General features: G+C 39.6%; 1 protein-coding gene across 3 annotated transcripts in view; it reads right to left on the reverse strand.

The window, feature by feature from the left end:
* The window catches only part of LOC137278511 (extracellular sulfatase Sulf-1-like), a 104,081-nt gene that overhangs the window by 18,569 nt on the left and 59,139 nt on the right, over positions 1-26,373 (reverse strand). For all 3 annotated transcript variants that reach the window (XM_067810877.1, XM_067810875.1, XM_067810876.1), the window contains 13 exons: positions 23,030-23,522; positions 20,069-20,294; positions 18,875-18,970; positions 16,680-16,830; positions 15,685-15,860; positions 14,545-14,673; positions 14,152-14,217; positions 13,198-13,366; positions 12,660-12,831; positions 11,895-11,987; positions 9,439-9,593; positions 6,342-6,475; positions 5,798-5,964 (listed from right to left, as the gene is read on the reverse strand). In XM_067810877.1, coding sequence (XP_067666978.1) covers positions 5,798-5,964; positions 6,342-6,475; positions 9,439-9,593; positions 11,895-11,987; positions 12,660-12,831; positions 13,198-13,366; positions 14,152-14,217; positions 14,545-14,673; positions 15,685-15,860; positions 16,680-16,830; positions 18,875-18,970; positions 20,069-20,294; positions 23,030-23,450 — 2,155 coding nt within the window. In that variant the 5' untranslated portion in view covers positions 23,451-23,522. The remainder of the gene's footprint in view (positions 1-5,797; positions 5,965-6,341; positions 6,476-9,438; positions 9,594-11,894; positions 11,988-12,659; positions 12,832-13,197; positions 13,367-14,151; positions 14,218-14,544; positions 14,674-15,684; positions 15,861-16,679; positions 16,831-18,874; positions 18,971-20,068; positions 20,295-23,029; positions 23,523-26,373) is intronic.

Below are 26,373 nucleotides of genomic sequence, written 5' to 3' on the forward strand. Positions count from 1 at the left end.
CATCCTTGACCAGAAAAGTAATCACGATGATTGTCAATCTCACACACAATATTCTAAGTACTTTCATTTGTATGTAAAACAGTAAATGATAACAAATATACGAGCAGGAAAAAGAAACTGAATTTATGCACTTTAATCTACTAGATGCTGGATCTATTCTAACTGTACCAGATTTTCTCTGAAGACTTAATCAATACTGAAGTTCAGAGTAGCTGAAATTTGAAGTAATAATGTTTCTGCTTCTATATCTCATATTCAGTAGCAGAAAACAATGTTTAGTTGATATTTCTGAATGGAATTGACACAGTGTATGAAATAAAGCCTGTCTTACAACATGAAATGATCTAGATTTCTCATGGGCAGTCTAAATTTGCAGCTAGCCAGCCTGATTGTCTGGTAAAATTCATAGATGTTCCATGTATCTGGGACAATTCACCATATTTTGATGTCTGGTTAAATCCTTTTTGGGCTGGTAACATTTTGAAGGCTGGGTTTTGGGCTTATTTCATGTACTGATACAGGAGTACTTCAACATGGGGTTTGCCATGTGCAAGAATGACTGAAGTGATAAGCTAAGTATTAATGCAAACCTCCAAGATACCATTAACTAACATGTATTGTACATATGTTATGAACAGTTACTTGTTCCCGCTTGTACATTCACAGAACAATGTGAAGATATAATGGACATGATGCATAGCAAGGCTTCATTCCTGGCATCCTAAACATGAATATATCTGCTCTAATGTGGCACTGTCATTCTATCCTAGGCAGCTAAAGCCTCTGCTGTAGGTAATGGGGAACACACCATAGCATATGCTGTCAAAAGACCTGCTGGTAAACTCATGTACTATCATTACACCTGCTAGTGTAATCATATGCTGTCATTAGACCTGCTAGTGGACTCGGCTGTTATTAGACTTGCTAGTGGACTCATAGGCTATCTTTAGAACTGGTAATGAATTTGTAGGCTGTCATTAGACCTGCTAGTGTACTCGTAGGCTGTCATTAGACATGCTAGTGGACTTGTAGGCTGTCATGAGACCTGCTAGTGTACTCGTGGGCTGTCATTAGACCTGCTAGTGGACTTGTAGGCTGTCATTAGACCTGTTTGTTGATTCATATGTATTTGGAGAATTATTGATTCTACATGTTCATTGACCAAGTAAAACGTCTTCACAAACCTGTGACATTAATAACATACAACAAACAATACCAGCTTATCAGATATCTCCATTTTCTTGATCAATGCTTGGACCCATTCACTACCCTTTTATTTGTCATGTGCAGTTTTCATTCATCTTATCTTCATTTCAGCATAGAATTTGTCTCTATCACAAAGGACAGTTGAAATTATATATATGCAGACATTTACATTTTCTTAAATGTTTTTCAAATGTCCAGAGAAATGAATCCCTTTGCAACTGCCAAAAGTAACATCCTCTACCCAAAAGACACTGAGGCAAACATATTCTTGAACTTTTCTAGCTTTACAATACTACACCCATGTCTCAAATACTCAGACGAAAAAGGGATAATCATACACGTATGCAAAAAATGTGATAACAGACATGATAATTGCCATATGAATCGTATTTCCACTTCTGCTAGACATTGTTTTTTGACGGATCAATGAAAATTACAGAGTGTACCTCCCTATAAACTAAACGCGAACACCCAGCTGTCCTCACGCCATTGTCACAGTTGGTTTGGTCTACAGATTAGTTCAACAAGACTCCACCCAAATTAGTCTGTTAGCAGTGAAAACGTACCAATGAAAAGTGAAATACATCAGTACATTTTCACTGCAAACAGACCATAACATACATGACATGAATGAAACATTTAATAACATGACTGAAACAGTTCAGATAGAAGTCCCTAACTATTCATACCAGACTGAGTAAATTTCCATGGTGATGACATAATACCTGTCTTTCACGTTGAACACCAGGTGAAAAGAATGCAAAACAAATATGTCAAGCACAGGAACTTTCCTTATAAGGGAAAACGAAAGTGGTACTTAGAACAGTCGGCATTCAGACATTTAATTCTTTATCTAATCAAAGACAAGAACTGTCAGGATGGGAATGAATATATATGAACCTCATAACAGCTTTGCAAGACTGGTCACATGAAAAATTTAAATCTAGACTAATTACAGAGTTGTCCTGAAACAATTTTCAGATTTCTGGATGAATTTGGATATTTTGTTTCAGGCAAATATCATCCTTCAGGCCAGGTTGCTGGATATCTGGAGTCTGGATTAGTGGGGTTCCACTCTAACATGTTTGAAAGGCTTTCCAAGTGTCGTATCATTCAAGTAGGTAAAGGGAGTGCACAGGTCCAGGGCACTTAAAACAGAATGGAGATACATGTGTATAGCCTATTACTTAATCAAAGATAAGAACTGTCAGGATTGGAATAAAGAAATATGAACACATGACTTGATTGATTATTGCCCTGGACATCCACCCATATACCCCAGAACCTAGTCTAAATGTGTGGACACTTGATCCCATGACCTGAACTGACAATTCGGCATTCAACTACATGCCATCTAGCAAGCATGTTCCAGTACTATAGGAAATACAGAGAGGCTGCCATGTTCCAGCAGGAAATACTCTATCATGTCAAATCCTGGAATCTACTTTTATTATTCATTCTACCAAACACTGAAACACAATGATGACTGAAAGCCAGAATGATGAAAATATAATATGGTGTTATTAACGGTGTTCGAAGTAGCTGCTTCCTCCTTGTCCCATGAATGTAAGGTGGACTAAAGACCTGTCAATCACTTTATCCAGTCTGCTTGACAACAGTTTTCTCACATTGGCTGATTTACCAGGTTAAATATTACCTCAGGAAATATGGAGCTGAGTTGCATTCTGATGAGTTGAGCTCAGTTTTCAAAAAACTACTTTCATGCAGGTGAACTACTATCCAAATTTATAATCTCTAGAATTGTAAATTAGTTGTGACAAAAACATGTCCTAAGCCTTCAAGAGCCTGGAAGACATATGTGTCCCATGAATGGCTCCAGGTTAGAAAAGAGGGATAGTTACATGAAGGAGTTATTTCGAACATTGGCTAGGAATGCACAAGGGGGATCATTTCATGACTGAGGTCACCAGGTGCAGATGCCAGGTACACATGCTACATACAAAATGAAAAATTTGAACAGATCCTTAGATACATGTTTATCAGGAGATATTAAAATAATGTCAGTTTATCAAGAATTAGTGATTATGGTACAACAATCAATATGTACAGTAAATGCTGCTTTCCTTCTGTCAGCAATATTTCATCTACATGACACTGGTCTGTAAATATTTAAATCTTTCATAGTAACTTAGACATTACTCAATGCATCTCGGTCACTGCATCTCAGTCACTGATGCTTGTGTCCGGCCACCAGCTAGATGATAGCACTAAGGTCTGTAGCTCACCTTCCTGTGTATGTCATTACAGCTAGATAAACTGGCATTGTGTGTGTGTGTGTGTGTAAGTGTGTGTGTGTGTGTGTGTGTGTGTGTGTGTGTGTGTGTGTGTGTGTGTGTGTGTGTGTGTGTGTGTCTGTCTGTCTGTCTGTCTGTCTCTGTATGTTGCAGATATATATCAATGAAAGTAGGAACCTAGAGCATGTGTCTCACTAGTGTGAATATGGCCTCTTACTTCAGTCAGCTGTTCTAAACAAGATTCTGCAAAATATACCATACTGCTTGAATGTACTGTTTATACAGGAACTGATGTATTTTTTATATAAATGTAACAATGACAAAACAACTACGGTCATGAGCACAATAAATAATGAAACATCACTCCAAAATGCAGCTGTTCATATGCACAATCTTTTAACATGCTTTTCAACAATTTGATGCATAATCCATGTGCAGTTCACCTGCGCAAGTTTAACGGCTAGGTCCTCCAAGTTAGTGGATAAATTCATCTTCTATGTGAACCACACACACACACACACACCACACAGTGTGAGTGTTTTAAGGAGTCTTAACGTTTCATGGGTAGTTCAAATTAAGTCCTGCCAAGCCAGGCATCTGAACAAACTGTGGCAATCAGTTCCTTTGGACATCAGTGAATGAGTGAGTTTAGTTTTATGCCACACAAAGCAATATTCCAGCTATATGGCGACAGTCTGTAAATAATCGAGTCTGGACCAGACAATCGAGTGATCAACAGCATGAGCATCAGTCTGGATAAGATGACGTGAACCAAATCGAGCAAATCTGACCACCTAATTCCTGTCTTTTACAAGCAGAGGCTGCTGAAGACCGATTCTAACCTGGTCTATTGGAACCCAGTCAGTGTCAGATGGAAAAAAAAGACAACTTCAGTGAAACAAATTTTCAAAATTAATTAGACTTCAGCTTCTTATTTCCCTTTCCTTTCATGGAGATATTTCAATATTCACCTCATGGCCTTGCTTCTGTTCGAAGGTGTAAATGTATGGTGGTCAACGGACAACACACAACAGATATGATGTAGTCATGACACTTTCTGTGTATGCTCTTTGTAGTTTGATTTAGTCATGCTCTTGACAAACTGGTACCAGTTATCTCTTACACACAAGAAGGCATTGCCAGGTGCTCTTTTGAAGTAACAAATTTGACATGAACTAAAATTATCATACAAGCCAATGTGTCCTATAATTTTCACTACTGAATGAATGTCATAAATCTTGTATTCCTTGACCAAGAAAGTGGTTAACACATGAATTCTTTTGAGTTCCAAAAATTGAGTATAGGACACAAGCAAGCGAAATAATTTCTGTACACAATTATTTTTGGTTTCCTTCAGAAAATGCAGAGATTTTGGCTGCCTTCCTGGAAAACCAAAACTGTTGAATGATGCCAGCAATCTTCCGTATTCTGACTTAATGTCAAAAGTAAGATTCACAATAACTGACGTCAACCAAGCCATTCACAACAAACATTACATTGGTTCATGTTAAGTGACAGCTGATCTAGTGCAGGTAATAAGGCATCAGTTAGCAGGTGTTAGTGTAATCCATGCAGGACTATGTTGTTAGCTTAGAACAATGTACTAACAAAATCAAGTCCAGACTATGACACTGACATCCTGATGAGTCAGAGGGTAATGGCACATATCATTTCTTTAGTTTCTTCAATGATCCTTATCATTGGGAAAACAGTATAGCTTGAAGTAATTATACCACACAAAACAAATCATTCATTAAGTAGTCACTATGAAACAACTTCAGCTCAAATTCCAGTATTCAGTGGATCTCAACAAAATCTAATCAAAGTCCAACATTGTTGAGCTGAAAGGATTTTCACAAATGCGTCTACACAAGCACAAAAATGACTTGATAAAGAATACTGGTACACAGGGAACCAGCTTACACTTCAAGACAATGATAAGTATGATACAATATGGCCTGACTTTGCATAATGTTCTCCCCCTAGAATGATAAAAAACGAGCCAACAAGTATGCCTTAATTGCTAGTGCAAGGCCTTCTTTAGACTTCAGAGTGAATTCATAGGATTTGTGTAGGTATTGTTTGAAAAACAGTTTTGAGAAGTGACCAAATGAATACTTTCATATGTCCTGGTTGCTGATTTACTGATCACTAAATAGTTCTTTGAAATATAAGTGATGCTCAGTTTCATTCTGTACTAACTGCTATTGAACTGTGTGGTGAATTGGAAAATGATTGCAGTCAAGTGCCTGCAGACAAAGGGAGGTTACTCTCATGCCAACACCCCCTGACTCATGAAGATGGATCATGCAGAAGTGACGTGTTCTGTAACTCACAAGTCCACTTTGGGGGTGTCTGCCAGTGGTTATTGTCATGGGTGAAGCACTTCATGTTGGGGGAGTTACAGTTCACATTCTTCTTCCTCTTCCTCTGGCGCTTTCGTTTCTTCAGCTTCTTCCAGGAACGGTCATCTTTCTGATTAAATCGTCCTGAAGTCTTGGAACTACAACAATCCAAACAAGTTGACCACAGGGAAAGATTTCACCTCCAATTGCTGCTCCTAATATAATGCTATTTGTTAATAACCCAATACGCAGCTTTTTAAAGTTTTTCTCAACAGCTTGACAGAAGACTTGCTTGACTGTATACTACAAAATCAAAAACCCTGTATAAGCACAAAATCAAATGTTTGTGGTTTTGTGTATTATTCAAAGCTGAACTCCCAAATTCCAGCCAGATGATAACTGCCTTAGCCAAATGGGCTTCACACACTGTACCCATGAGGAGAATCGAACTCTGAATACAAACATTAAGATTTTGTGGATCTTTTGTAACCTACAATCGCAATGATAGTAACAATTATATACATGAGTGGCCAACCTTGATATGACGCCATCCTCACAGTCACAGTCTTCCTCCATATTGATGGTCTCCGACAGCAGAGGGCCACTCATGTTCAGGTCAAACATATTCAGGTCATCAGGGCGCTGCTGCTTCAGGTGGCGACGGATCTCCTGAAATAGACAAGACAGTATTGGTCATTTAGTTATCTTGACCTGACTTCAGACTTCTAGGTTTACACAGGCAGTACCTTTCAAATGGCTAATCACAGCCCTCATTTCAGCATGTGACACACCTGAAACCACTTACGGAATAACAGCTTGGTAGAAAAATAATTTAGTAAAATATCACTTATCTTTGAATAATATACTAGTTCAAATTCACTTCTACTTTCCAAAGCCAGACACTGGTAAGTCTAAAGTATCATTTGTGTACGTAACCAAATTGGATAAACAAATATTTTCTGGGGGCTTATAGTTACAACTTGGTGAGAACCACAATGATCATTATAGGTTGAGGCAAGATTTTAATAAGTTTTGTGTGGGATTCATACTGCATTCATACACCAATGCACACTGCCCCACACACTCAGCCACATGTCCACAGCCACATGCACACAACCACATGCATACAGAACATAGTTACATGCACACAGCAATGCACACAGTCATGTGCATACACCAATGCACAAAGTCACATGCATACAACAATGCACAGTCACATGCACACAGCCCCATGCACACAGGCACATGCATACAACAATGCACAGTCACATGCACACAGCCCCATGCACACAGGCACATGCATACAACAATGCACAGTCACATGCACACAGCCCCATGCACACAGTCACATGCATACAACAATGCACAGTCACATGCATACAACAATGCACAGTCACATGCACACAGCCACATGCATACAACAATGCACAGTCACAAGCACACAGCACCATGCACACAGCCACATGCACACAGCCACATGGACACAGTCACATGCATACATTAGGTTCCCATAAAGGAAGTAGAGCCATCCTTTGAAGGTTCAGTTCTTCTCTACAGGTTTCTTTCATTGACAACAACACTAGAATCTATGTCCAAAGATCACACATACAGAATATAGAGCTGTATATCCCTACAAATAGTCCTCATTCTTCTTCACTACAATGCAGTATTATCACGTCACACATTCATACAGATGCAAAAAGGGACAGGCTTTTAGTCAGACACTGAAAGGATCGAGATGTCATGTTCTCCACTGTCCTCCAACACCAAATACACCATCCTCACTGATTTCTACCATGTTTTCTTCATATCTAATGCCATGCATTCAACATCAACTTTCAACATCATAGTAACAAAATCCTATTACATCCTATCGTTCCTCACGTCGTAAAGAAGTTACTTTCTATGAGTAGGAGCTTCCACTGAAAACACAGATTTTTCAATCAGGAGTGGTTCTCATGATATAAAATACCTCACTGTCAAACTAAAATAAAGTATGTTAGCCATTTCATGTCAAAATACAACAGTTGGTCAGTGTCTTTGTACCCTTGATCCCCCTCTGTAGATTAATTCTTAGCACACAGAATCACACATGATTCATCACAGTGTTACTTTGGTAAGAACTGGTGATGTTGCAATAAATTAACATGAAAATATGAGCATCCAGTTTAGTACAGTGAGAAACAGAAGGATCAAATTAATGATGCCAAGTTGATGTATGTGACTTGGAATGACTTGGTATTTGATGCGGTTGTGACATGAGAGGCATATGAACAAAGATCATAACATATCTCAGACGATGTCACAGTTCAGAATGGCTGCAGATCTCATGCATGACGACATCATCAGCCATGCATGACAAAAGCCAGCACTGCCTGCAAAGCATGACAAATTGGCAGAATGACAACCAACTAACATGGCCTGCAATGCATAACAAACAGCCATCTTGATCCGCCATACATGACAGACAGCCACCACGACATGCCATGCATGACATTCAGCCACCAGTACATGTCATGCATGACACACAGCTACCACAAGATGCCATGCATGGCAGTCACCATGACATGTCATGCATGACACAGCCACCATGACATGCCATGCATGACACAGTCACCACAAAATGCCATGCATGGCAGATAGTCACCATGACATGCCACACAGCCACCATGACATGCGATGCATGGCAGACAGCCACCATCACATGTCATGCATGACATACAGCCATCATGCCATGCCATGCATGACATACAGCCACCATGCCATGCCATGCATGACACACAGCCACCATGACATACCATGCATGACATACAGCCACCATGACATGCCATGCATGACACACAGCCATCATGACATGCCATGCATGACACACAGCCTTCATGACATGCCATGATTGACACACAGCCACCATGACATGCCATGCATGACATACAGCCATCATGACATGCCATGATTGACACACAGCCATCATGACATGCCATAATGACACACAGCCAGAAGACCTGCTCTGCAGACAAGTGGCAACATGTAGTAAGCACTGCCCCACCTGTGGGGAGATCTGCCTTCCTACCTGCAGGTGTCGGCGAATGGCCTGAAATAAACATCATGCCATTTGCATGTGAGATTATCTGCATGATCCATATTTCTTGGTATTAGAAAGAAAAGTATTCTACTTTTATGCAAGATCAGTACTGCATATCTGCCAATATAGGTAGGTTGCAAAGCTGTACTGGGCAGAGAAAGTATAAAGATTTCTTAGGCAAAGATATGTCAGGAACAGCATGCTTAGTTAACTCATCCTGTATCTCCTACCTCAACCTGATACATCTACCCTTGCTCACCTACAATGTTCCACGACTTACCCCTAGTTTTTGATACCTCACTCTGAATCTATACTACCACAACATAAAACTACCCTATCTCACCATGAATCTAACCTACATTACTCTGAACCTTCCCTTCCTCACCATTAATCTACCCCATGTCACCCTGAATCTAACCTACATTACTCTGAAACCTCACCTTTGATTTTTCTACCCTCACCCTTCAATCATCTTCTCCTACCTTTTTCCTAACTCTCTGGCTGATGTTAAGGCCCTTCTTGGCACATCCTGAGGTCCATCTCAACTCACCCTGAGATCTTCTAATGCCTTGCGGTATTCCTTGATCATCTCTTCAATCTTCTCCTTGTGGTCTTGCAATGCCCCAGGATTCTGGTACAGCTCCTGGTCACAAGATATTGTGCCATTGTCCAACATGCGGCATCGGCGGTCAAACAGTTCAAAACCTGAACATGCAAACATTTGATAAATATTGATGATAGACAAGAAAAGGGGTTTGATGATGTGCAATCAACCAAGTCGTCTGGCCTCTGAAATCAGGAAAGCTAGCTGGTGAAGAGACTACTTGATCTAGATAAATTCTCAATGATTCAAGACATTACTATGTCTCAGTACTGCTTAGCAATGATTCAAGATATCAGTAAATCAGTAAAATTTTGCAGTGTACTGTACATTGTAACAGTGCTGCAAGATATCAGTGGGCTAAAGTACAGCTTAGCAAAGACTAAAGATATCAATTTTTTTTTAACCTGAACTGTAGCAAAAGTTCAAAACATCAGTATATGCAAATAAGTTTACAGAAAGGTTCAAGGTATAAACACTTTTTCTTCACAGCAAAGTTCATTACAACTTTGAAATGATACCTTCATCTGCACAGTGTGTTAGTGTGGTCTACAGGACCCCTGACACCTTCATCTGGACAAATAGGGTGTTTATGTGGTCTAGAGGACACCTGACACCTTAATCTGGACAAATGGGGTGTTCAAGTAGTTTAGAGAACACCTAACACCTTCAGCTGGGAAAATGGGTATTCATGTGGTCTAAAGGATACCTGTAACTTGACAAATGTGGTGTTCATGTGATCTAGAGGACACCTAACACCTTCATCTGGACAAAGGGTGTTTTTGTGGTCTAGAGGACACCTGACACCTTCATCTGGGCAAATGGGGTGTTCATGTGCTCTCGAGAACACCCAAATCCTTCACCTGGGCAAATGGGGTGTTCATTGGTCTAGAGCACACCTGACACCTTCACCTGGACAAATGGGGTGTTCATTGGTCTAGAGCACACCTGACACCTTCACCTGGACAAATGGGGTGTTCATTGGTCTAGAGCACACCTGACACCTTCACCTGGACAAATGGGGTGTTCATTGGTCTAGAGCACACCTGACACCTTCACCTGGGCAAATGGGGTGTTCATTGGTCTAGAGCACACCTGACACCTTCATCTGGGCAAATGGGGTGTTCATTGGTCTAGAGCACACCTGACACCTTCATCTGGACAAATAGGGTGTTTATGTGGTCTAGAGGACACCTGACACCTTAATCTGGACAAATGGGGTGTTCAAGTAGTTTAGAGAACACCTAACACCTTCAGCTGGGAAAATGGGTATTCATGTGGTCTAAAGGATACCTGTAACTTGACAAATGTGGTGTTCATGTGATCTAGAGGACACCTAACACCTTCATCTGGACAAAGGGTGTTTTTGTGGTCTAGAGGACACCTGACACCTTCATCTGGGCAAATGGGGTGTTCATGTGCTCTCGAGAACACCCAAATCCTTCACCTGGGCAAATGGGGTGTTCATTGGTCTAGAGCACACCTGACACCTTCACCTGGACAAATGGGGTGTTCATTGGTCTAGAGCACACCTGACACCTTCACCTGGACAAATGGGGTGTTCATTGGTCTAGAGCACACCTGACACCTTCACCTGGACAAATGGGGTGTTCATTGGTCTAGAGCACACCTGACACCTTCACCTGGGCAAATGGGGTGTTCATTGGTCTAGAGCACACCTGACACCTTCATCTGGGCAAATGGGGTGTTCATTGGTCTAGAGCACACCTGACACCTTCATCTGGGCAAATGGGGTGTTCATTGGTCTAGAGCACACCTGACACCTTCACCTGGACAAATGGGGTGTTCATTGGTCTAGAGCACACCTGACACCTTCACCTGGACAAATGGGGTGTTCATTGGTCTAGAGCACACCTGACACCTTCACCTGGGCAAATGGGGTGTTCATTGGTCTAGAGCACACCTGACACCTTCATCTGGGCAAATGGGGTGTTCATTGGTCTAGAGCACACCTGACACCTTCATCTGGGCAAATGGGGTGTTCATTGGTCTAGAGCACACCTGACACCTTCATCTGGGCAAATGGGGTGTTCATTGGTCTAGAGCACACCTGACACCTTCACCTGGACAAAGGGGATGTTTGTGTGGTCTAAAGGGCACCTGACACCTTCATCTGGGCAAATGGTTTGTTTGAGTGGTTTAGAGGACACCTGGCACCTTCACAAATGGGGTGTTCATGTAGTTTAGAGGACACCTTCACCTGGACATATGGGGTGTTCATGTGGTCTAGAGAACACCTAACACTTTAGATTGGGCAAATGGGGTATTTGTGTGGCCTAAAGGATACCTTTAACTTGACAAATGTAGTGTTCATATGGTCTGGAGGACCCCTGACACCTGTATCTGAACAAAGTGAGTATTTGGATGGTCTAACAGACACCCACCTATTGTACTCTGAAGATCAACAGCTGGGGAATTGTTCATGGTATAGAAGTCAGACAGAGATCTTTTGGACCGCAGGAACTTTGGACGGTATGCTGCAATGAAAAACATTTGACAGGAAAGTACAGTATGCATCTGTATCGCATTAAATGGAAGAGTAAGATCAAAGCAGCTGATAAATATTAAACCATCAAGTTTTCTTAACACTCGTACATAACATACACTGTTGTGTAGACATTACTAAATTGCTCACTAAAAAGGAAATAGGCTCACACAAATATGCAGTCCTCGCAAGTATGTTTCCAGTTGTTCTTACCCATCAAATACATTAATTCATATAACTTCTATCTATATTTTTAAATACAATGTTTCAAATATATGCATGGCAATATGCAAACTGGCATGGGCATGTATAAAATCCAGCAAGTTGATTGAGGTTCAAGTTCAATTACCTATGAAAGGATTAGAAAGGATACATATAAAGTTAACGTTCAATGCCTGTAGATGAAACCCTGACTCAGATACCGAGGTTTTCATACTTTGGGAGAAATTGAATCCACAAACATTTTTCTCTGATGACCATGACCTTGGGCTTTTTCAGAGCTCATCATTTTTTTTCTTGAGCTCACCAAAATGATACCCCACCATCATTTGGAATAACAATCATTAATATCACAAACATTTGTGTAGAAAAACTTTGTTGCAATTAGCAGAGGCAGCCAGATTCCAACATAATCTTAGAGCAGCTTGATGCCCCTCTTACTTACGTTTATTAAGATGTGCTTTGAGGAACCTGCGCTGATTCTTTCTCTCTTGCTTCATCTTCTTCTTCCGGCCGGCACAATTACACCCGAATGCCTGGTCGCTCTGAACCTGGTTCTCACCACGACACTTGTGTTTCCGCGGAATTCCACTTGGGGTCTGTTCACAGTACCATTTCTGTAACAGCACATATTTAGATGTGATACAAATATGTTTGTTGTATGCAGCATCAGTATCCAAATAGTCTTTAGCTGTATGAACAGACAGTCATTTGTGAAACCTTGCAAGCAGAAAAGATCGCTTTAATTGCCCTTGGTCCTTCCATAACACATCGCATATTTTCAGTATCATTGTTTATCACAATGAATTCAAAGTGACCACATAGATTACAATTTTTGTTACCTGGCCAAGCAAAATCTGTATCTTTAGGATGAAAGGATGATTTGAAAGATCTGGTAGATTCTACAAATGTTTTGAAACACAAATTCATTTGAACCAGACAATATATTGCTTCACATCTTCAGCAATCGTACTCAACCTGACCTGATTGGCTTTACACGGCTGCTGGAAGTCTGGCTTAGAACAGTCTCGCAGTTTACGTAGACGGCCATTCAGATAGTAATGGTACTGTTCCTTGTCCTTCGTGTATCCGGACCAGAAGTCCTTCTTTTCCTCACGGATCAACATCGACATCTGCTTCTTTGTCACCTTCCTGGAACATCAATACCAACTACAACCAGGTCGAGTAAGTGAGTGAGTGGGTACAGTTTAGCATCACTTTTTTCAACATTCCAGCAGTATCACACTGAGGAACACCCAGCACCAAACTACAGTTATCATTGTGTATAATCCTCACAAAATTCCTTCATTTTAGACATACATTTCTGTCTGGACTGATCACACATCAATTCTTCAGATTTTCTAAATTTCCTCTTTTGGTGCCAGTATATCAAACATTCCGAACAATAAAGACTTGATACACTGACTACTGCTAGATGGCGGTGAGGATTGTGGGCGAGGGACAAAAGGTGACTTAGAGTAGGTGGATGAGGGGGCAAGAGTGTTGGAGCAGGTGGATGGTGGAAGCAACACGTGGGCTGGAGCACATGGGTGGTTGAAACAATAGGTGCGGTGGAGCAGGTGGGTGAGGGGAGCAATAGATGAGGCAGAGCAGGTGAGTGATGGAGGCAACATGTGGGGTGGAGAAGGTGAGTGAGGGGGAAATAGACTGGGGTGTAGCAGGTGAGTGGTGGGGTGGAGGAGGTGGGTGAGGGTGAAATATGTCAGGTGAAGAGGTTGGCATCCCAGTCCCAGGTTGTGTACAATTTTAAAAACACACATACTGTCCAAGCACTCGGGGCATTAATCACCATCAACACAGTACATGATGTGCTTGGAGCAGGTGCATTGCTTGGAAAAATAAATGTCCTAAAACCTATATAACAGACTGACCACTTGGTGGTGTAACATACTTCCAGTAGCGCTTGGTTTACTTACCCCCTTTCTATAAGGATGGTGTCTCTCCATGGTCTCTTCATGGGAACAAATCCTCCATTCATGTCCCTACAGAGACAAGCATAACATTTCTGACAAATTTAAAGTTCAACATGAAACAGACAAATGTAGTAAAATTATCAAGCTACAAATGGGAAAACATCTTGATTTGAAACACTTTATGAAGGTAAAGAGAGCTGTTTACACTGACACAATGTATATTTCATTGTATGATGATGAAACATGCCAATTTTAATCAACTACCATATTTAAAGGATTAATTCTAGGGGTAACATAAATGAAGAGCACAAGAAATCTTGCCTTAACAAGAGTTAAGACTACATGGGATCTGCGAAATTATTTGTGTAAGTTGGCAGTAGCAATGTTTACACCTACAGATGCTGATCTTTGGCCAGCTTGAGAAGTCGAAGCATGGACCGACCATCCATCTGCTCCGGTTGTTCGACCCCTGCCATGTCCAGGATTGTCGGGGCCAGATCCACAGTAGCTACAGGATTGTTGATCCTGAATACAGAAAACAGAATTCTCACTGCAGATCTTCTTAACCACCTTGAGATAATTGTTTCTTGTGCATGTTAGCCAACAAGTGAAACTTGTTCTAAAACATAACTGATGTAACAACGAGATAACTCGTAGTGCCAAATTCAGAGAACTGATACTACAAGCACACTTGTGGTGTCAATCAACATGTTAATGCTATGTAATCAAAATTCTATCTTATTGGCTGGTACAGTCTTGGAGAAGAGTGCATCATATTTCGCCTGGTTCACATTCCAATGTACCAACACTAATCCCTGGATTCACCTCAAAGGCTCTTGTGATCGCAAATTACCTGCCCTAAATTTTCATTGCATTCCACTAATTGAACATGGGCATACAGGAAAGGGTAAGGGAGGTAACTCATATTAGCTCAAAACCAATTTCAAAAACAGTTTTAATGGACATGAACACATTCTTTCTACCAAAAATATTTTTTCTCTTGTGCGTGTCCTCTGCTTTCAATGTCGAATTTCTCAGAATCTCTTTATAACCGATGAAATGTAGTTGATACTGCTAACCTACACCGAGGCTGACTTGCCTTCTGATAAATATGTTAGACCTGGTTGAGTAGCCAGTCACGTTAGTGAAAGGAAATCCAGGATGGCTGCTCTAAGATTACATGGGTCAAAATGGACCCATGGTTTGGAGATTTACCAAAGCTGACCTCTGGGGCTACACAGGATGGTGTTTTAAATAATGTGCTTTCCATGAATGAGAGATTTGGGTTTAATGAATTTTCTCAGCAACATAATGGTAGAGGACACCAGAAATTAACCTCACACATTGTACCCATATGGGGAATCAACCCCACGCATTTTGCATGACGAGTGAATGCTTCAGATCAATTCAAAAGCCAAAATTATGGTTACTAGTATCTGAATTTAGAGTGAAAATAGCATCATTTTCGGCTCCTAACCACTGTGCCAAAATTGTGTGTGGAATTCTGATAAGAGAGAGTCTCAGTGGACAACATACACTGTCCTTGGCGAAATACCAGGTCCTCTCATCAGCATGGGGATCCGGATGTCAAAGTCGTATGGCATGGCCTTGCCCTTGACAAGCCCATACTGTCCCAGATGGTAGCCGTGGTCAGAAGTGTAGATGATGTAGGTGTTGTCTAGCTCTCCAAGCATCTTCAGCTCATTGTAAACCTGTTGAAAATAATGAAAACCTTAAAAATTTCATCCTCAAACCATCAACAATAAAAAATGTTCCCTTCATTCGTTATGCATTACTGATGAACAGGAAAGGGACTATATAAACATCTCTTATGTACGAATGAGGTGGAGAGGTTCGAAGAGAATTGATCAGCTCTTAATTAAAAAACAGTATCAGTAGTGAACTGATTTGTCTGTATGAATTTACTGAGCATGATTTTACTCCACTTCTATCAATACTGTAACACAGTCAACACTTGACAATGCTTCATTATTCAGAAGATCTCCGTAACATGAAGTAATAATAAATGTTTCTGTGGATTTACTTTATTCAAATGACATAATGCTAAAAATAAGCATCCAGTAAAATTCCAAATATGTGTCTTTGAAATTCAGTCTGAGGAAACTTAGAAACAGTGAGTGAGTTAGTGAGTGGATTTAGTTTTATGCTGTTCTTATTAGTATTCCAGGAATATCATGGTGGGGGACACCAGACTTGGGCTTCACATATTATGCCCATGTGAGGAATGGAACCCGTGTCTTCAGCGTGACGAGCAAACGCTTCAACCACTAAGCAACCTCACCACACAGGAAGGATATAGGTCCAAGGTACTTTAATAAAAAATGATATGATACAGTCAGCGAATGAAATGGATCGTCAGTTTTTGTGACAGGATTCAGGGTTTTTCAGATAAAGTTCCTAAATGAAAATATATTACTATGAGCTTATGTTTGAAAATTTATCCTTGAAAATCAATGTTCCTAAACTGATATTTTTGTAACTTCATGTTTTCCAACGGCTACTTTGATCACCTTCTCCACAAGGTCATCAACAGACTGCAACGTCTGTAGCCGCTTCCTCTGCAGCATGTCGGTAAAGTGGCGATAGAGCGGTGTCATGGACGCTGTGTACTGCAGCAACCATTGTTTGTCAGGGTTCGGAGCAAAGTTCCAGCTTGGTGTTCTGTTAAAAACAAGACCCATATCAAATTGGCCATAAGCTCAGCATCTTGTAGGACAGATAGCATTGTACATGTCTGTGTGTGATTACCTTATCAGCTAAAGCCTGCAGCTATTCTCCCAACAAATGAATATATCTATCCAAGTCTGAGTGCACAATCTTAAGCTAAGATAGCCATACATTCTGAGCTGTTTCTGCACAGTAAATAACGATATTTACTGTAATCTATCTGTCTTTTGCACAAAACACACTAATATACCAAAACTACTGAGTCAGCTCATGATGAAGCAGACTTTTTGGCCACTCTTGGCAATATTTCAGCAGCATCACAACTTGAATTCCTTTTAGAAAGCTGTCAAATGTCACCTATGTTATATTTAGGATGAAAGCAGGAATGGGATTTACCAACTGTTCTCATGAGAGATTCAAACTTGGATCTTTGGGGGTGATACGCTTACACTTCACCCTCTAGGCTACATCTTGGTCTGTTATCAGAAAACTACTGAACCGAAACTACTACGAAAGATTCCAGGATTCTGAAGACAGGTACTAAGGCTGTATCCATGCATCCATAGTACAGGGGTTCAATAATATTTTGAAAAGCCACTTGCCACAGGGCAAGTGAATTCAAGAAAGTAACTTGTCCTGACTAATTTTCCCGCTAGCCCTGATTTATGACACAATGCATCATGTTAATGATTACTGGACTATTTATCGAAGAGTGATAATTTCACTCTCTACTATATTATTAGTGCTAACATTAATAGCTTCATTATGGGTAGATATGAAACGAAATCAATTTTATTGCAGTTTGAAACCGTAAGTGGAAATTATCTATTATTCCACAGACAAGTAAGATATCAATATTTGTTTGTCTGAAATGAAAACTGACTTGGGCGTTGGGCATTTGGATTTTTGAACCACTGATAGTATGTGTGACTATCCATAGTTTAACAAATGACATCTGTTGATAAATGTGCAGCCCAAAATACAAAATGCAGGAAGTATGTTTCACTGTTTGGGTGCTGACAGCTTCATTGAGTTTATGTTTTAACTGTTTACTTGATCAAGTTTATTAAAAAGAAATCTACGCAACTTCAATTTATTTGTACTGAGTAAAAACTATACATACATTTGGGAAATAACTTAAAATGAAAAAAGTGTTTGCCACTAATGTGGCAATGTCCCCTGCCGCTAAAGAAGATCATGATATTTATAACAAATTCACTGCTTTTTACTTTTTGGTCACACGTACACAAGATGCTTGAAATGACTGGAATCTGCATCATCATCCAATGTAGGCTGTCGACAAAATTGAAGACACTGGATATAAAAGTTCACGAGATATTGCAATAACAAGAGTTTAAAAAGTGGTGAAAAAAAGTTGCGGTGATCTTGAAAACAAGGTTAAGGTTACCAAAATCAACTGGTGTCTGTGTAATCCAACAATGTAGGGTGTTACCAAATTTGAAGACATTCTGCACAATTCATGAGATATCGCATTGTCATGGGGACCTTGAAAATAAGGTTAAGGTCACCCAAATCAACTGGTGTCTGTGTAATCCCCCAGTGTAGGTTGTCACCAAATTTGAAGACATTGCATCAGATATCGCGTTAACGAGAGTTTGGAAAGTGGTCTAAGCGTCCTAGTGAAATCGCTGCAGGGGACATCAATTCAAGGAGAAAAAAATTATTGCAACAGTATTGCATTAGTTGAGTATCGCTATTGCAATAGTTGTTTCCCCCTCAATAGTAACCACAAATGGGCAGATGCTTGGACCATTGGACTAACCCACCCCAATTTAAGCTGCCATGTGGCTTCTGGCATTCATTTGGTGATGTACTAATTTTCTGGTTTATGTACCTTCACCAGAAATAGTCTAAAGTTCTCACTATGCCTAAAAAAAGAAGCACCATAATCCACACAGTACTCCCTGTTACCAAGATGCTGCCAACAACTTGGGATAACGGGGAGTTGATCTATTAGGTGCTTGCACATAACATATTGAGTAAGAAACACATTGTAGGAAATGTGGAGAGTCTCTACCTGTGGTCTGTGTTGTTTTTGAACATGTGTTGATACTGTGGGGCAGCATCTTCAGGTCCGTGAGGGGCTGGCACACTCAACACCATCAGCACTGGCCTGCAACGTCAAAAACATTGGATACACAGGATGTACAGCAGCTGATGGGAGATGACTCTTCTGTACTTGTGTCGGTCTGGGACATTGGTTCTACATGTGCTGGAATTACTTTGTTATTGCCTGTAGATACCGAGGGGATGTTGCTTAAGGCAAGCATCACGTCCATCTGGTCTCATGTGTGCTTGCAGCAATCATCATGTGTAACTGTCTAGCCAGTGTTTAAGGCAAACATTGTGTGTAAGTGCCTTGCGTGTGCTTAAATCAACCATTGAGTTTATGTGTTGTGTGTGTGCTGAAAGGAACCATTGTGTCTAAGTGTCTCGTGTATGCTTAAGGCAACCATCAGTGTAAGTGTCTCGCCTGTGCTTAAAGCAACCATTGGTGTTAGTGTCTTGCATGTGCTCAAGGCAACCATTGGGTGTCTTTTGTGTGTGTGCAATGTGGACATTCAGGACAAGGCTGACAGGGAGATTTCACCATGGGTCTCACATATTTCAGAAAAGGGATCTGAACCCACAGCTGCTGCATACTGAGCCAGTAACCCACTGCCCCACTTCACAATTAGACAATTAGGTGACCTGAATATGTAGTGCAGACATACAGCTTTATGTTTGCACAGTTGGTAAACTGCACTCAGTGCGTGAGAACTTTTAATACTTTTTCTCTCCGATCAAAGATGATGTGCTGTAGAGTCGTTACCTGACAGCTGGCTATTTACTAGCAATATTCTCTTAAATTTGGCATTAATTCTTGTGTAAATAGAAATAATAAGAACAAACTGAAAAGTATAATATATCATTCAAGAAAGTAGCAGATACTGGATTTACAAGAGTGATAAAATGCAAATGATGAAGCGAATGAGGAAACAGATGATAAAGAGAAATAAGGAAATATTGTGACACATTATTCCATTCCTTTGGAAATGCTTCATCTGTATTGATATATATTACCTTTTCTCATATGCATTGGATAGTGGTATGCTCACAAAATGGAACATTCCCTACTTATATTGGGAATGGTACATATCTCTGCAAATGTAAACAAAATTATGCTTTATATAAACAAGTTCAGTTCCAAACAACTGCCTGAATCACTTACCTGGTTGGATAATACTGTTTGCTTTGTTTAAGGAATGTTACACTGTCATTGGCTATGAGATCTGTTAGATAATCACTGTAATAATTGTCTTGATGTTTGATTTTCCTCCCATTGAAGTTGATTGAATAATTGTAGTAGCGGGAATTCCGAATGAGTCCGACCCATTCTCTCCAGCCTGGTGGTATGTATGTTCCGTTGTACTCATTTAAATACTTTCCAAAATACCCTGAAACAGAAATCACGCTATAACTGTCAAACCCAAACATGACACAAAATTTATGCGATGATGATTTTTATGGAGAAGCATGTACAATGTGAATGACCCTGCCAAATATATGCACAAGGCAAGTAACTCATCTTGCATGTCACATACAAAATCAACTCCTCCCCATTTCCTCAAATTTTAAATTTTTAAACTATCAAACACTTTTAAGCATAAAATTGCTCCCCCTCTACAACACATCAGTACAAATTCTCTCTCTCTCTCTCGCTCGCACGCACTCACGCACGCACGCACAGAAGCTCCCCAAAACAAAATGGATGACACTCAGTCACCCTCTTCTCTAAAATCACTATTTGTATCTAGACAGTTCTAATGACTAGCAGCTTTGAAGAAATGACTTCTATTTCACAGCCAAAGCTGGATTTCAAATCACATTTTACATTAATGCCTTAAAAGTAAAGTAAAGACACAGCCTTAGAATGACTGTGAATGTCAGAGAATAGGCAGGAAATAGAAGAAACACCACCCTTACAAACAAAATAATGACTCTTTCCAATTCACCAGCCAACTAGCGTGTGGATTCCAAGAGAAGACCTGTTCTAGCATTCCATGGGACAGGAACATCGACTGAATAAACTTCTACTTCATCATTGCTCATCTCATATATTGGTTTTGTCAAATAACATGCACTGAAGTTTGCTGCATGTAATGCCAAAATGTAAATCAGATAACAAGAGTAATTGCATGGAGAGAAAAATTGTTAATCAAATTAATAGCATCTTCTAGTTATTTAAAAAAATCTACTCTTGAATCGCCATCAGCTTCCTAAGGAAACAAAAAGAACCAGGGTTCAATGACAATCTATCAATAAGACATAAAAATCAATGCAAATGTAATAACATTAGAACATTGCATTTTTAAAAGCTCCTGTTAACTAAAAGGCAATTTGTTCATTTTCCTTAAAAATTCCAGCAATATTGTAGCATTACATCATAGCCAGGGACACATGGTATGGGGAGTCAAACACTTTAAACTGTGACCAGTTGGACCATTAATGTCCCACTATCTTCTTGCCTTTCTAGCCGATAGGTCTCAAAGTGTCTGAGGACCATCAGATTCTTTAAAAGTAACTATAGATAATCTGTCATAAATGAAAGAAGAGGTTTTTAACTTTTATTACTTTATAAACAAATAATAGGTTGAAAAAAAAGTAATACTGTCTAAGAATTCTCACAGCAGTTCTATCCAAAAATTAAAGGTAGAAGCATGTCAGTTAGTGCTGTTTTACTCTCTAGTGAGTCCATCCAAATTTTAGCAGGTGGTAAATATCCAGGTCTTGACCTGGAATCCAATGGTTGACAGCATTGTCTATACCATAACCACAACATTCTTCCCTGGACACACCACTGAAACAACACTTCAAACTGGGAAATGAGCAAGCCCTGAAGTAGACTCAATAAAATGCCTTACACAATTTTCAGAAGTATTCTAGCAATATCATGGTGACAGAGGCTAGAAGAAGTTTCCCATATTGCACGCACATTGAGAACTGAACCCTTTGGCAAGCATGGTGAGTAGTCAAGGCATGGGCCATGCAATCCACTCAGTAGTGTGGTGATTCCTTATCCTGCTATGAACAGAGGTCCCAAGCACCCTCAGTTTGCAACAAGAGATAACTAAATGGATGTGGTTGGTTGATGTACTTGATGTAGCTGATATCATCAACTACAAGTGAGTGGTCTGTAAATAAACGTGTCTGGACAATCCAGTGATCAACAGCATAAGAATCGATCTCCACAAATGGGAACCAAGTTCAGGGAACAGAGTCCCCTTTTATGGAAAGCATGGGTTGCTGAAGGCCTATTCCACGCAGGACCTTCACTGGTCTCATCAACTACAACTGTGCAGACTGATGCTCAATGAAAGGATTGACTGGTCCTGACTCAGCTACTTACTTAACACTTCAAATAGCAGGAATATTGTGCAGAACAAAAAACTATAGTCCCAATATTTTGTTCAAATTACAATTGACAGGCTGTGACAAATGGTAACTGTCAAATTCACCACCAAGTGAATGTTTTATCTGTATGGACACTTATTTTTAACAGTAAACGGTCTAGTTTACCATGGCAGCATCTCAATACGTGTACAAAGTCTACATCCCCCAATTTACAGCTGGCTACTGATTGAAAAAGGAAGTCAAGCCGAGCCTGCAACAGAATGAAAGCCATTTGGTAAGGACATGTAGTCCTGTGATTAACAACAGCTGGAACTGTAGAACTCATGTACTTCAACAGGGACTACTTGGAGCAAAATATTTTTGTTCAGAGGTTGATCCCAACTTTGGTCAGGTGACAATATGCAATAAAAAACCATAAAGTATACATTTTATAGAGCCTGAAGCTCTCTGATATTGTGACTCTTGTACAATCCAGCAGGACAGGCTTCCATTACCAAACCCTTGACTGCACAAACCATACAGATTAGACGCCAATAGTGCATTCTGCTTCCAATGTAAATGGCGGCATTTCTGTTGTCTGTTGTGTATGGTTACATGGTTTGTGGATAGTGAGTATTAACCTTTGTTCTGTGACAGACAGAAAACCTGCACCAGTGCTATATCAGCATATATATCTTTTCACAAGAACAAAGGGAAAGGGGAAACATTTTTTATCGCAGTGAAGTACAAGAACAAGTTCTCCATTTTATTTTTACATAAACTTGAGAAGAGAACTCACCTGTTCGATAGCCTCTGTCATTAAGGTAGGTAGCAAACGTCCTTGTTTCATGAGTCTGTTGCCATTGTATAGAGGAACAGTTGTCATTGTTCGTATACACATTATGATTGTGTGTGTACATGCCTGTCAATATAGAACTCCGTGAAGGGCAACACATGGGTGTCGATGAAAATGAATAATTAAAAAATGCACCTTGATTTCGTATCAGCCGATTTAATTTCGGCATGACATCTAGTGATCCTAATAACAGGTCCTGATCGTCTGTAAGCACAATAACTATATTAGGCTTTTCGCTTTTGTTTCGCCGATGTCTTGGAGTCCTGTAATATGCTTTGTGTTTTTCATGAAAGCGGTTGTTGGCTTCCGCTAGTGTATAGAACACTATGAGTGTTAGTCCAAAGTTGACAAGATTTGCCCTCATGGTGATTGGTCAGTTGGTGCACTCAGCAGACGTCAAGTGATGTCTGGATATGCTGTTTTCATAGTCACAAACCTGAAACAGAACCGCAAAGTCTGTGAGGTCAGCCAATAAAATTATCACATAGCTCAAAGAATACTACCTCAAAACTTGGCCAATAAACCTGTACTTTGACAGTCTTCAGATAAATAGTCTCTCATCTCATTTAAGGCCCCCTCCATGTGGGCAAGGCAGGAAAGCTTACACCTCCTTACTTCTTTTCAATAATCAAACATCAACTATGATGCTGGTAATTGAAGAGATGAGTGGAACGACACACAGGAAAGAAGTTCCGCATTTGTCGGAACTATTTCCTTACATTCAACTAGTTTTGCTCATTAATTGCTTACTTAATTAGTTAACATGGCAGAAGTTCATAACTCAAATTCAGCACTTCCAAACCAGCCCAAACAAAACATTCATTAGCTCTACAGAATTTGAGAAATATCTGTGAAATGTTGTGTTTTTTAAGTAGGAACTTGGTGCTTTCTAAAATCAAAACCAGGGACAGTGACAGACATGCAGTTATACTTTCGATTCTATTCTCCATACAACTAAAATTTTCAAGTTGGCTTTTATTGCATGAAATTCATCATAAACTGCTCGAGTTGGAGTCAGATTTAGACTCTGGTTGTGTGGACATAATTTAAACAGGTATTCAAATATAGCATCAAAATAGTGATACTTGTTATCAAAATCAAAACTAAGATGTCAGACTAGAATTTTGGTGAATCAAAACGAATCGTTGCAGTCCTACTAGAAACAAGCACAGCAGCTCGCTAGTGAACAGACTGAATGTCAATTTCAGCTCCTGAAGTAACAGAAATATCAAACTACAAATAAGAAATACATTCAGCTCTGCAGTGGACTATCTATGAGTCAATACTAATACATTGTAAATACGTCTGAATTAAGCATATACTCATTACACACATGTCAATATATATCCAATTTTGTATTGATTAAAAAAGTGAAATGAATTATGCATCAGTAGTGAATATATGATTGGAATAAATGAAGGATCCACTTCACAGGCTTTAAACATATGGCATATATCCAAAGACATAAATACAAGTGTGATATATGATATATCATAACAAAAATTATCATTTCAGACATTTAACAACTGACAATGTCAGATCCTCCATGTTTAACATAGAAAGCATAAACATTAATCAACTGTGGCCAAATGAACAGAATAATGTAATACAATAAAAATTGGTTCATTACCCATGAACAACAAAAGGCCATTATCTGATATTTAAGAGTTCTGGGCCCGCTTGCACAGAGCAATCTTAGTTACAATCAATCTTAGGCCCCTACAATCAACTTTACAATCACCATACAATTGCCCTAATCCACATGCACAAAGACGATCTTAAGACAGCACGGATTTAAGATCGCGATCTTAGCTAAGATCGAACTCTTCAACGTTGGAGGTAGAAATTTCTTAAACTCGACTCCTGTCTACAGTTGTCTTCAAGTGCGCATAGTATGCAGCGCAAATAAAACGTGGAACTCGTTACTGCACGCAAATGACACCCCTTCCTTAATCGCACCTTGCAGATTTTTCATGAAAACAAAAACAAAACCCCCCAAAACCCCAACCCACAAATCTTTGAAGGAAATGATAACGTTGAAGAAGAAAGCGATAACGTGGAAGGTAACATGTATAATCACTCGTACCTCAGGGGTTATTCTCTAATTTTTCTACATTCTAATTTTTTATGAACTAGACATGATACTGCAACCACAGAAATATCATGTTTTATGCAAGTATTGAAATACAAACAAATACGTTAACAAATTGGGTCTTGAGTTATTGACCTAATAATCATGAAATTAAAAGATAGCACATAAATAAAATTTCCTTATGACATAATGCCTAAATGTACCATGATTTGTCAGTGGCTGTCAGTTGACCATAGTTTGGCATCTTGTAGGTGTTATTTGGAGTAAAATCCCAAATATATCCCACAAGCATTAAATTTGTAAAGATATGAAAGTGTGACATGACTGTGGGAGTGTTGTGGAAAATTCATAGCTGGGAAATATGAAAACGACACTTATTTTGCGTGTGTTGTATGTGTTGTTGAATGCTCATCCACAGTATATTAATTACTTTATGATATTTTGTTGATAATTATTTTTTCGTTTTGTTAAAAAAACGTTTTATGCAAATTTCACATACCCCAGCAAGTGTATTTTTCCCGTTTGAAGAATACTTATTTAAAATGCATAGTTTACAACTCTTGTCTCTCGTCAGATTCAATTTTTACAACTAGAAAAAACATAATTCTGCACGTTATCCAACTGTAGATTATTTCAATGATAAACTAAGACAAAATCATTAACCGAAAAGAAACACGTGGAGATCTGTTCTGTCACAACAGAACATGCATTGTATTTAGGCATGGCAGATTTTACAGCGACGGCATAATCTGCAAAGGGAAACCACTCCCATCTTGCGTAAAAACTAAAATTAGCTGCCCTTGAGTTATTGAAAAGGTCATGGCCACTGCTAATCACATGCAGACACCTTTCGTTACTATCCTTTCCTTGTTTATCAAAAAGGTATGGTGTCCATACTTTTTCCAACACTGAATCGGGTGAGAATTGTACTCAATGATATCGACTCGATAATGATGTTGTTTACTGCCTCAAATAACGGTATTTCAAACGTTAAATCGATGTTGCATTCTCCGTGTTGTTGAAGTGTCGAGGCGAATCATACAGTTTTATGCAATATAAAAGCAATCCCCAAACGCAAAGCTAATTATTTGCGTGAAACTGACAACAACTTGAACGCCATTTTGCTACTGACTACAATGATCTTAGCTCCTTACAATTGGTTCCGACCAATTATAAGTTTTGATTGTAACTAACA

The sequence above is a fragment of the Haliotis asinina genome, chromosome 3 (genome assembly GCF_037392515.1).
Source record: "Haliotis asinina isolate JCU_RB_2024 chromosome 3, JCU_Hal_asi_v2, whole genome shotgun sequence".
In the NCBI taxonomy this organism is placed as follows: domain Eukaryota; kingdom Metazoa; phylum Mollusca; class Gastropoda; order Lepetellida; family Haliotidae; genus Haliotis; species Haliotis asinina.